The 12,313-nt window shown below is 40.0% G+C and overlaps 1 protein-coding gene across 1 annotated transcript; it reads right to left on the reverse strand.

The window, feature by feature from the left end:
* Positions 1-840: 840 nt before the first annotated feature.
* lrrc32 (leucine rich repeat containing 32) lies at positions 841-8,758 on the reverse strand. Its single transcript, XM_074610750.1, has 3 exons — positions 8,570-8,758; positions 5,209-5,302; positions 841-2,719 (listed from the first exon to the last, which is right to left on the reverse strand). The coding sequence occupies exons 1-3, from the start codon at positions 8,605-8,607 to the stop codon at positions 884-886; spliced, it is 1,968 nt and encodes a 655-aa protein (XP_074466851.1). The 5' UTR covers positions 8,608-8,758; the 3' UTR covers positions 841-883.
* Positions 8,759-12,313: the final 3,555 nt, after the last annotated feature.

Below are 12,313 nucleotides of genomic sequence, written 5' to 3' on the forward strand. Positions count from 1 at the left end.
TTCCTGAAATGACCAAAAGTCCAAACTCCAACAGGAAAACATTTTCCACAAGAAGTTCTGGTTTCAATAGTTCAAGTCTATTGTCTTCATTTAGGACAGTGGTTTCCCAGCCTGTTCACACGAAAAAGGCGTATGAATGCCACGATAATGCGCAAGGCGTTTAGGGTGCAATAAGGACGCCTTTCTTGATTTCCGCGTGTCACTTGTACGCCATGTATCCCGTACTGACTGCAATGGAAACACATCGGCGTGTAAATGCTACGGTAAGAGTTAGTGACGTAGAAAAAGCAAAGACCACTTATGGATATTGGTGTTTTGTTTTGTAAGTTACATTTGTCACGTGTTTTCCGTGGTCGTTTCCGTACATGTTTTACTTAGTTTACGTACTTACTTTAAGCCCAACCATGATGGTTTCCCTTACCCTAACTAAGTGGTTTTGTTGCCTAAACCTAACTGCGGACGTTGGCTTACAAATGACACGCTAAAATGTATTCGCGGAATGTCCATGTAATTTTGTGGTATTTATACGCCTTCCCATGAGACTGGCTTGCAGCCCCAAACCTTTTCTGCAGGGCCCCCGTTTTGTAGATATCCTCATTAATATTTAGCCTCGCCGCGCCCCCCCTTTGGGAACCACTGATCTAGGAGATAATATGGCGTGTGTGGCACCTTGATTGACAGGTGTCTCAGGCTATCAAGCAGCCATTGTTGTTGCTTCTTCCCCTTTTTACCAAATCAATTCACTCTGGTGGCAAAGATGGTAGTAGTGGTAAACCCAAATCAAGGCCATAAATCGTCCCTTCAGAAGACTTCACTCTACATTCATATTTTTCTACTGTCTTTGGTTAAAAGTCCCAAATATAAATTCCTTCATGGCTTCACATTAAGCGTTAAAGCTTCTGTTGGGCTTTCGTTTCCTCGAGTGGCAACATTTAACCAGCAGCCCCAGCACGATCAACAAAACTAACGCAATCACTACAACAGCGATAATATAGCTCTGGACTCTTGATCTGTGACACATTTCCTGGGTCAATTTCTCGATGTTTACCGGTTCTGAGTACTCATCGTGAACGCAGGTCACGGTCTCGATGTCGGGGACGACCACGGCCGAGTTCTGGACCATTTGGAGGAAGTCCAGGTTGCTGCAGCAGCTCAGAGGGTTGGAGCCCATGTAGAGGGTTTTTAGTGAGTGCTCCAAAGCGTGCATGGTGCTGTACTCCAGCGTGACCAGGTTGTTGTTCTGCAGGTTTAGCGACTCTATGGAGGAATCTTTGTTCCACGTAGGTACAGCGGTCAGCTGGTTGGTGGACAGGTCGATGTGTTTGAGACTCATCAGCGACGATAAGTCTGTGTTTAGACTGGAAATGTTGTTCTCCCTCAGGAAGAGGTGGACCAGGGAGTGCTCCAGACCAGAGAAGGAGTCTTTGTGCATATCTAAACCCGGGTTCAGGGACAAGTCCAGTAACTTCAGAGGGGTGTCGACAAACGCGTTCGCAGGAAGAGTCCACAGGTTGTTTTCAGACAGATCCAGGAACTCCAGGTTTGGTATGGAAGAAAAGGAGACACAATCTGGAGGATCCTGGTGGTCTGAAGGGCAGATTATCAGATTATTCTGCCGGAGCTGCAGGTGTTTGATGCTTGGAAGTCTTTGAAATACTTGATGGTCCAGGATGGTGAGGTCGTTTCCATGTAAGAGGAGCTTTTCAAGCGATTTCAGAGTGTTTTCCCCAAATGTGAGGCTCTGCAGCGAGTTATAGCTGAGATCAATCGTCTTCACCGTCTGCAGAAGGCCTTCGTTAGTGATCGAGAAGGAGCTGATGCAGTTATTGCTCACATTCAGGACCTCCAGTGATCCCATACAGTAGAAAAAGGACTCTGGTATGCTTTTGAGTTGGTTGTAACTCATGTCCAAATATCTCAGGAAATAAAAATAAACCTTTGCCTTCTTTATATGACTTTCTGTGACGTTGACGCTCTGAAGATGGTTTCGTGAAATATCCAGGTATTCGAGTACGTTGTTTCTAGGCAGAAGAGGGAAGTAAAGCATTTTGTTTTCACTCAGATCAAGACGGAGCAGTTTATAGAAATCCGTCGATGTTGTGCTCTGGAAAAGCTCCACGCTGTTCTTGCTGAGATTGAGCACCTTTAAGTTGCAGAGGTTGAAGTCTGTGATGCACGTGATGGAGTTCTTGGACAAGTCGAGTTCAGTCAGACTATCCAAGGACTCGAAAGCTCCGTCTTCGATCTCCAAGATGACGTTGTTGTGGAGGCTGATTTTCCTCAACGACGACGATCCGCTGAAGGTGTTTTGTGCTATTTTGGTGATGCTGTTGCTGTTCAGAGAAAGGTTCGCCAGCGACGGAGAGTCAGCCAGGAAGTAGTCCGACATCCCCGTGTACAGCCCGTTGCTTGAAAGATCGAGCGACTCCACAGCGGTGAGAGGCCCGATGTTGATTTTGGAGAGAGCGAAAACATTCAGCTGATTCCTGGACAGATCCAGGACTTTTAGATCAGTCATGTCTTTGAAGAGCCCCGGCTGGATGAAGAGGATCTTGTTGGAGTGCAGGTTCAGATGATGGAAGCCGGTGCGGTAGGCTAGAGTTTCCTGGCTGAGATTCTGCACCTGGTTGCGAGAGAGGTCCAGCATTTGGACGCTATGAGGAAGGTCGACTGGGGCGCTTCTGAGGCTCAGATCGCTGCAAAACGCATCCATCTGGACCTACGAGCAAAAGACAAACACACAAGTCTGATTATGTCGGCTCGCTGCCAGATTACCCGCCTGTGACACAACACAGACCAAATGTTTGAAGCGAACATGGAGGGGCGATTTATGAGTCAGTGTATCTACGGCATGTTCTTGGCTGCGACTCAGTCCTCTGTGGTTTATGATGCTGAGTCGTTCTATTTCTCCTTAGATTAATGATTATGACTCAATTTCAACCAACAAAACAGCTTTAAAAGAAATATTTTTCCGTTCACCTCACACCTTTATTACCAACTCACAGTTTTCTTCTCTCCCTTTTCCCCTTAATAGATTCAGATATTTAAGTTATTAACTGGTTAGTTTATAATCGAAACCACATGGCCAGAGACCCCTTCTGTCCAAAAACAGCTCATAAAACTGTCTCCTTCTCCGTTTTCTCTCCGAGCCAGAGTTCATGGAGCTTCTCGGCATATTTGTGGTATCCTGATTGTGGCATTCCTCGATGCTTACAAGGGTTCAAGTTAGACAAACAAACACACTGATTTATTCTGAGAGGGCAAAACATCTTTGTGTCCTTTTGACAGACATATTTTATAGAAAGTATCATCATTTAAAAGATCTTTTCTCTGTGACGTCTGGTGTTATCAGAGATAATATACACACTGCTTACATTACTAAAAACTCTGATATATGTGTGAGGTGGTTTACATCACATGTAGTCAGTGGTGGAAAGTGACTAAGTACATTTACTCAAGGACTGAGGTATTTTGAGGTACTTTACTTGAGTGTTTCCATTACTTTATACTCTAGAGGGAAATATTGTGCTTTTTACTCCACTACATTTGTTCAATAATTTAAATTACTTTGCAGATTAAGATTAAAAATATAATCAACAAATAAATTATGATATATTTGTATTGGTTACGATACAACTTTATTGATCCCTGGAGGTAAATTTATAAGCTAGCAGTATATAAAGTAATTTAAATTATCCCCATCTTTATCATCTGCAACATTAAAGTGATGAACACATTAATACATCAATAATTATAATCAAATAATATAATACACACCATTCTGCCGAGTGAATACTTTTACTTTTGGTACTTTAAGTATAAGTTAAAGAGCCAGTGTGTAGTATTTCGAGGGATCTATTAGCAGAAATATAATGTAATATTCATAATTATGTTTTCATTAGTCTATAATCACCTGAAACTAAGAATCGTGTTTTCGTTATCTTAGAATGAGCGGGTCCTCTTCACAGAGTCCACCATGTTGCTCCGCATTGTTTCTACAGTAGCCCAGAACGGACAAACCAAACTCTGGCTCTAGGGAGAGACTTTCGTGTTTTTACGCTACCTGAAGGCCACCGTAGTTCTCCGACACGCTTGTGAAACTGCGGTAACGTGAGCCGCAGAGTACAAAGCCGTTTGACTTCCGTTGCTCCTAATGTAGTGCACGGTTTTTCACTTGGTGGCTCACGTTACTGCAGTCTTTGAAAGGGAGGAGTGAGCAGAGGGGTACTCAGCTGGTTGCAATCTGCAACCACACCACTAGATGCCGCCAAATCCTACACACTGTGGTAATGATACTTTTTCTTAAGTAAAAGATCTGAGTACTCCTTCCACCACTGCATGTAGTCATAGTCTAACACATCACTACTAAACCAACAGATGGGAACTTAAAGTGTCTCCAGTGTTAGAGATGGGGGACAAAATCCACATATGCGTCCTTGTTTTGTTCATAAATGCATACGTTAAAGGTAGCATGAGTCTGAGTTAGATAAATATCAAGTAGTTATGTCTTTGTCTGGGCTTCATATACTTTCTGTAATAAAACATCTAAAAGCAAAAATCCTATCAGATGGGGGACAGTTCAGAGGAACCGCTGGACTACAGCATGGCTACAACTGAGTCTGTGAACAGTTTAGGTAACATCTAACATCACGTACTGCTACACACACAGCAGTGATTCAACATCATTATAGCTCTTCTACGTATTCGCTGGTCTTTCCTCAGAAAAGAAAATCCTCCAGCACAAAGGAAGTGATGTGATGGTGATACATTTCCACTTTATTATTATATAATTAGATCAAGTTCCACTGCATGATGCAAAAACCCAAACATGAGTCACCATAAAAAGATGTCAGTCTACAACTGGACACGCTTGAATGACGAGTGACCTCTGCAGCGTGTAACACAAAAACACTTCCCAGTTTTTCTTCCAGCGAAGCCCAACAATGTCTCTCTGTCCAAATACTGAAGCATGAAGCCAGTTAAAACTAATAAACCAGGTTCTGCTCAGGTCAAAAGCTTTCAAATAAACTGTCTGCCTGCAGATAATCTGAAAATACCTCAAGCACCTGATGGATTAGGTGCCTCGTCTAAACTCAAAACAGATGTATTCATTCAGCTGGAGATGTGAGGAGTAGAAGATGATAAAAATCAGAATTTAAATGACTCTACTAGACAGATGTGTGTGTGTGTGCCTCAGGGTTTACTTACAACTTGGCATGCAGGGAGGTTGCGTTGAGGACGTGCGGATGCCGCCACGCAGCTGACCATCAGCGGGAAGAGCAGCTGGAAGACGGCCATGGTGCTGCAGCACAGGGAGTCAGAAACACATGAATGCAGGAAGCATGCTGTAGTTGATATGACTCGAAAAGGGAAGGAAGAAGGACGTACCTACTGTGTGACATGCTGACCTATGACGGCGCTATTTATGCCCTGAGATAATAAAAGGGGCTTTTTGTCACTTGTGTGATGTGACATTTCTCTTTTACACCGTATTTAGCTGCAGAACTGGTAGAACTGAGAGCGAGTGACTAAGAGAACGAAGCTGAAGGGTTTCGGTGTAAATACTCAGTAAGTACTCGTCTGTACTATAGGTTATTGTTTCGAAACAGAAAAAAAAGACTGAGACAGACTGTTTTGTTGGTGAGTCATCTTTTACAAGCTCTGTGCCTCGTTATTGTTTTTTTTTTTTGTGGAAACTTGCTGAGATATTTCCTGATAGGTTCCCCCTGAACAAAACAAAACAACATGGTAGACAATGTGGGAGTTATTAGCATGGCAGTAATGGTAAGTACCCAGAAGAGGCACCATAAAGGTTGGCAGATAGCAAATAAAAGCACCCAGGCGGGGTTTTAAATTAGAAAATGCTAACAGCTGCTGCTCTAAAAACTCACTTGCTGTAGAGCTGTTATTAATTTCAGCCTTAAAAATGATGAATGTAAGATGTAAGACCTTCACATGACCACAGAGCAAATTCAATATTATCATCACAGTGCTCTCATGGGATGTTTGTGAGCGCTTGTAGCAGCACAAAATACAGACTCATCATTCATTTAGTGCTACTGAAAAACATTTGGATTTGTTGGCAATTAACAAATAGAAGCATGAAACTTGTGTTTTGTTCAAAAAGCACCTTAAAAGTGGCTTAAAATGTGACTTAAGGCAGATCAAAAGGCTACACGGCTTCCTTTTAGTTGTTTTGGTCTTAGTCGACTAAGATTTCTTTCGTCAATTAGTAATTTTTTAATGCCGTTTCATGCTGAATTACTTATTTCCAAGAGCTTATGAGCACATTTCTGGTAAACACCAGATTTAAAGTGGTGATTCTTTGTGGAGAAACTCAGTTTTACAAATCTGTCGATTAAATCAACAAATCAATTAGTCAACGAAAAATTGTACGGGTGTTAGTTGAGTGTTTTAATGACGAGGAAAGTCGAACACACAAAGTTTATCTTGCAGACCACTTTTAAACATTTATAGTCTGATAAAACATTGTGGTTTTTAACCAGCAGCCAGAAAGATCAACACTGATTCTCTCCATCTGAAGCAACAAGCGGACATCTGGGTTCTGTGCTTCAGGATCATGTTGAGGTTTACTTGAGTGTTTCCATCTTATGCCACTTTATTCTTCCACAGAAAATAGTATTTTTTACGCCACTACATGTATTTGATAGCTATAGTTTATTAGTTATTTTTCACATATTTGTGACGGTCACGCTGCCAGTCAGCAGGCTGGTTGGGTTCATTATCTCTGAGGAGAGGCAGCTGTGGAGCCTTATTGTCCCTGATGAGGATCAGGTGGTTGAAGCCTAGATCTACTCCTGGTTTCAGTGCTCAGTCGCTGACTCATTGTCTCTTTGTCAGAGGTAGTGAGAGTGCTGTCCTGTTTTATATATAGTGTCTGTATAGGGTGGTGTGAATCTGCAGAAGTACCACGTGAATCTATCTGTGGGATTCACTGCCTTCGCTGGTTCTTTTGTTTCATTTATGTTCTAGTCAGCTGCTCGGCAGCGGCGTTTTAGTTTTAGTCTTTTCAAGATACATTGAGTGTAGGTAGCCTTCCTTTCATGCCTGTTTTCATTTGGTATTTCCTCTTAATTTCTTAATTTCCTCCCTTTAAATCGCTTGCGATTTTTGTGGTTATCCTAAGGGATTAACTTTAAGATTCCCCTGGTGCGCAATTGCGTCAACTTCCCCCGCGTTCCCCTGACAATATTACATTAAAACATGTAATAATGTTGTATAATAATGTTGTCACAGTTCCACCAAAGAGACATTTCCTCTCCGAACTTCTTGGATTGTTTCATTTAAATGATGTTTGAGTCCCAAAAGAAGTTAAATTAATCAATATTTCATCAAAAAATGAACACAAATCCACTGCTCAGTTTTATCTGGTGACCCTTTGGAGGGGCCCGACCCCTAGGTTGAGAACCACTGGACTAAACTACCAAACTGTATATAAAATAGTTAAACGTAACTCCACCTCAACCAGCTACAACATGCTGCTTACACATTGATGCAAATCTAATAATATCATTTGTAATAAGGGGACATCTGTCACTTTTACTTTTGATACTTTTTTACTGATAATACTTGTGTACTTTTACTCTTTACCTTTCCCTCCAGTGGAGCTGTGAATTTGAAGTATTCTGTGAGTATTTTATTTTAGAGGTATCACGATCTACAGACTATTTATAAAGTATAATATATTTAATATGGAGTCACAAATTTTGTTTACACATGGCATCATTTCATATATTTCCTATCTCTTAACTGATGATTTTCCATCTTGTGTAATTATATATTTTACGAATCACTTTTCAGTCAAATTAATGTACAAATATGGATGCAACCGGTAGTAGAAGAAGTATTTAGATCCTTTAGTCGAGTAAAAACACAGGTTTTATCAGAAATATGAACTGATAAGACTTCGATGTCTTATCCTGACATCCTGTTTGAATGCAGGATTTAGGAGTATTTCTTTACATGCTGTATAGGTACTTTTACTTAAGTTAAAGTAGTAATAACACTGTAAAAATACAGGTTTTATCTGAAATATCATGCATCTATAATGTAAAATTTTCTCTGCAAACTAATAACGATAAGACTTCAGTACTTTTACATTTGGAGCTTGAAAGCAGGACTTAGGAGTACTTTTACGTATGTATTTTAAGTAAAAGTAGTAATAGCACTGTAAAAATACAAAGGTTTTATCTGAAATACCATGCAATTTTAATTTAAAAACTTCTCTGTAAACTAGTAACTGATAAGACTTCTGTACTTTTACATAGTTTGCATTTTGAATACAGGACTTTTACTTGTAAATAAGAGTTTTTGCATTGCTGTGTTGGTACTTTTACTTAAGTAAAACTATCTGAGCACTTCTTCCACCTCTGCACACATCTGCACACATCTGCTCCCACAGTCAAGTCCAAGTCTTCCAACAACCAAACCATGCAGCAGCAGCAACAACATGCTTGAAGGCTTGTTTTAGAGAGAGAGAGAGAGAGAGAGAGAGAGAGAGAGAGAGAGAGAGAGAGAGAGAGAGAGAGAGAGAGAGCTGATGATTTACCTGATAGCTTTCACTGTTTCACTGTTCCTCCTGACCATGTTGATTTCACATCCTCAGTGCTCACACCCACCCACTCACAGATCGATAGTAACCAGAGAGTTGCTCTCAGCTGACTCTTCCCTCCACATCTCACGGCTGCGGCTGCTGCCCAGCCATCACATCCTGTGAGAATATCCTGCATCGCTTCCCCCCTCCCACTGTTCTCAGGGAAATGCCTTATAAGGGGGGTTGGGAAGTCAGTTTTATGCTCCACTTCAAGGAGACACAACCCCCCCGCCTCAACCTCCAAAAATACCCTCTATTAATCCTTTCTTAAGTAATAGTTTGGATGTTCTCACACAAAAATCTCTATTTGGAATTTGGGGTATTTGAAAAGCTCTCCCATGTGTTTATTATCTTTTTCTAAAGTGACCTTTTATGGATGCATGTTTGAGATGTATCTCCACCCAGAGAGAGCAGCAGTTATTGATGGATTTATAAGAATCCAACCGCCCATCGGCCAACGTGTGGGTGTGTTGAAAAATCACACATCCTTTTCGAGACTGTGGGAGTGAAGTCTGGTTTGTCATGTGGCTTTCCCTCTGGTTCACCATACAGTAAACAACAACAGTGTAATTATAATGAGTAAACACCAGTTCACACATACAGACTGTAAATGACTGTACAAACTGTCTCTGAGTGTCTCCAACATGCTGGGAAAGTGAGTGAGTAACACTTTCTCCTCCTGTAGTGCTCTTGAGCAAGGCACTGCACCTCTGATAGCTTCAGTGGAGATACTGTATACTGTCAGTTATACGGACTTTAAGGACTTTGAGTTGTCAAAACTTATGCTTCATATTTTAAGACGACACATACGAGAAGTCCTAAAAAACGCAGTCATAAAAGCTATTGGGCTCGTGTGTCAACAGATCCATCTCCATGGCAACTGAAGACAGTATGGTGTGGTTGAAAGTACCAGAAAAAGCCAGTGAGTGGGCCTTGAGTTCCACTGTTACCAACGTCAAGAATAAACTTTAAAGGTCCCATATCGTGCTCATTTTCAGGTTCATGCTTGTATTTTGGGTTTCTATTAGAACATGTTTACATACTTTAATGTTTAAAAAACACATTATTTTCCTCATACTGTCTGCTTGGATATAGCTGTATTTACCCTCTGTCTGAAACGCTCTGTTTTAGTGCATTCAATGGAATTGCAACAGAATTGCGTTGCTAGGCAACAGCTTGGGTCCATGTTTTCCTGTCAGTTGATGTCATTCACATACACTGCAACAGGAAATAAACTGGAACCCATTTAGTATGTTTACGTTTAAAACTGTAAAATTGGTCTAAATATTGTAGATTTGTGACATCACAAATAGACAGAAATCCTGTCGGCTTGTTTCAAAAGCTCAGTTTCTGAATACAGGCTGTGTGTATTTTTTTTCTGTGGATTAAGTGTTTCGATACTTTCACAGTATTTATATATCACTTAAACCTGCTTTATAATATAAAAGCCATGAAAATGTCCCTTTTTACAATATGGGATCTTTAATGCTTTACATATAAACATCTTAAATTAGGAACTGCTGACTTTAGCTGTCAAATAAATAATGAGTACAATATTTATCTCCAAATTTAAGTGGAAAATAGGGTAAAAGTACCTCAAAATTGTACATAAGTAAAATACAGAGAGTAAATGTACGTTAAAGTGATTGTGAATAAGCGGAGAAGAGGAAGTGGAAGAGGAAGAAGAAGAAGAGGTAGAAGCAGTAGTAGTTGTAGTAGTAGTAGTCTTACCAGGTCTCTTTCTTCTGCAGTGTCGTCAAGAAGAAGAAGAAGGGATGTAGAAGCAGAAGTAGAAGCAGAAGTAGCAGTAGTAGTCTTACCTGGTCTCTTCTGCTGCAGTGTCGTGAAGAAGAAGAAGTAGTAGTAGTAGTAGTAGTAGTAGTAGTAGTAGCAGTAATGGTAGTAGTAGTAGTAGTAGTAGTAGAAGTAGTCTTACCTGGTCTCTTTTTCTGCAGTGTCTAGAAGAAGAAGTAGTAGTAGTAGTTGTAGCAGTAGTTGTAGTAGTAGTAGTTGTAGCAGCAGCAGCAGTAGTAGTAGTCTTACCAAGACTCTTCTTCTGCAGTGTCTCGTACAGTGGCAGCAGGTTTGGTTTCACATTCACCATCTTTCATCCTTCATTATGTGTTTATCAATGGTGTCATGTGTACACACACACACACAGCTTCATATTACAGGTAAAGCACACACACACCTTCCTCGGGGGGTTACCCCTCTTTATTTACCGGGATTCCCAGTGTACAGTAGTTTCTCTTTGCAGCATCTCAGCGTCTCCGTCAATGATGGGTGTGTGGAGGGTGTTTTTCTCTTCCAGATATTTGTTTCCTGGAGGGAGACAGTGAGATCAGTGGGATGTTGTTCCAGCACATTAATCAGTAATGTATTGAGAGAGAGGCAGAGGAAGGCCGATGATGATGATACACACTCAGTTAGGTCAATCCTGCCTCCTGCTGCTCACACTCTCACAATGCAGCCGTTAGACCTGCTGCTCGTTCATACAGGGGTGGAAAGTACTGTACTTAAGTGCAATTTTGAGGTACTTTACTTGAATATTTCTATTTTATGCTTTATACGTTTTACTCAACTACATTTTTTGACAACATTGGTAACTTTGGGGATTCAGGGTTCATTGTTTCTGGACAATATTTGTCATTGTTTTGTGTTGTTAATTGATTTACAATAATAAATATATACATACATTTGCATTAAGCAGCATATTTGTCCTATCCCATGTTGATAAGAGTATTAAATATTTGACAAATCTCCCTTTAAGGTACATTTTGAACAGATAAAAAATGTGTTTAAATCACGATTAACTATTTTAATTCATTGACAGCCCTTATAATAAACATTAACTTCATTATTTAAGTTATAGGACCTTATGAGTGTTTACGTCTGCCTTTATTCCTTTTCGAACATTTAATATCTATTTATTTATTTAGAAATGGCTGTACTCTTCATTTTAGTGGTTATTCTTACTTTGTTTCCTTATTTGTTACATCTTTGAAATAAATCTAAACTAATCCAGCAGTATATAAAGTGTTGCAACATTAAATTGATGAACATATTAATGAATCAATTATTATAATCCAGTAGTATAATATATATTACACAGCTTTGTTGAATAGTCGATTCCGATTGGTCAATTACAGCATTCTATGGTCTGTTATTTATTTTTAACAGACTGTTGCCATGTATAACAGACCGTTGCTATGTATAACAGACTGTTGCTATGTATAGCAGACTGTTGTTGCTATGTATAACAGACCGTTGCTATGGGCGCAGTTCTGATTTCGGACTCTGGAGGACCGTTTTTTTGTCAAATTATTGATTTCTTAAGTAAGTAGCCGTGTAAAAAGTGGGATAATGTACAGCGAGCGATTTTAGTAAGTATATATATATATTAGTATAAGTATAAGTATATTTTTATGCTAATACTTGTGTTTCAGTGGTGGAAGATGTAGTCAGATCTTTTACTTAAAGGGGAACAACAAAAAGTCCCCATATACCTACCAACATCCCCCTTGATGCTCTCAGTGTCATCTATAACATCTCTCCCATTCATTGTCTATGGAGCAGCTCCACACTTTATACCCTATGACATCACAAGTTTGAGTTTTAGCACTCTAGTTTTTGGATTTAGGAGAGAGGTATTGATGTTTACTAATGTTTTTGGACTATCTTAGACCATATGAATAACAT

The sequence above is a fragment of the Sebastes fasciatus genome, chromosome 16 (genome assembly GCF_043250625.1).
Source record: "Sebastes fasciatus isolate fSebFas1 chromosome 16, fSebFas1.pri, whole genome shotgun sequence".
NCBI lineage: Eukaryota > Metazoa > Chordata > Actinopteri > Perciformes > Sebastidae > Sebastes > Sebastes fasciatus.

Excerpts from the sequence above, each read along its gene's own strand:
- lrrc32 (XM_074610750.1), bottom strand. The coding sequence starts at position 8,607 with ATGGTCAGGAGGAACAGTGAAACAGTGAAAGCTATCAG. Across the intron at positions 5,303-8,569 it reads GAAACAGTGAAAGCTATCAG|CACCATGGCCGTCTTCCAGC; the intron begins GTAAATCATCAG and ends CCTGTGCTGCAG. Across the intron at positions 2,720-5,208 it reads ACCTCCCTGCATGCCAAGTT|GTCCAGATGGATGCGTTTTG; the intron begins GTAAGTAAACCC and ends TTTTGCTCGTAG.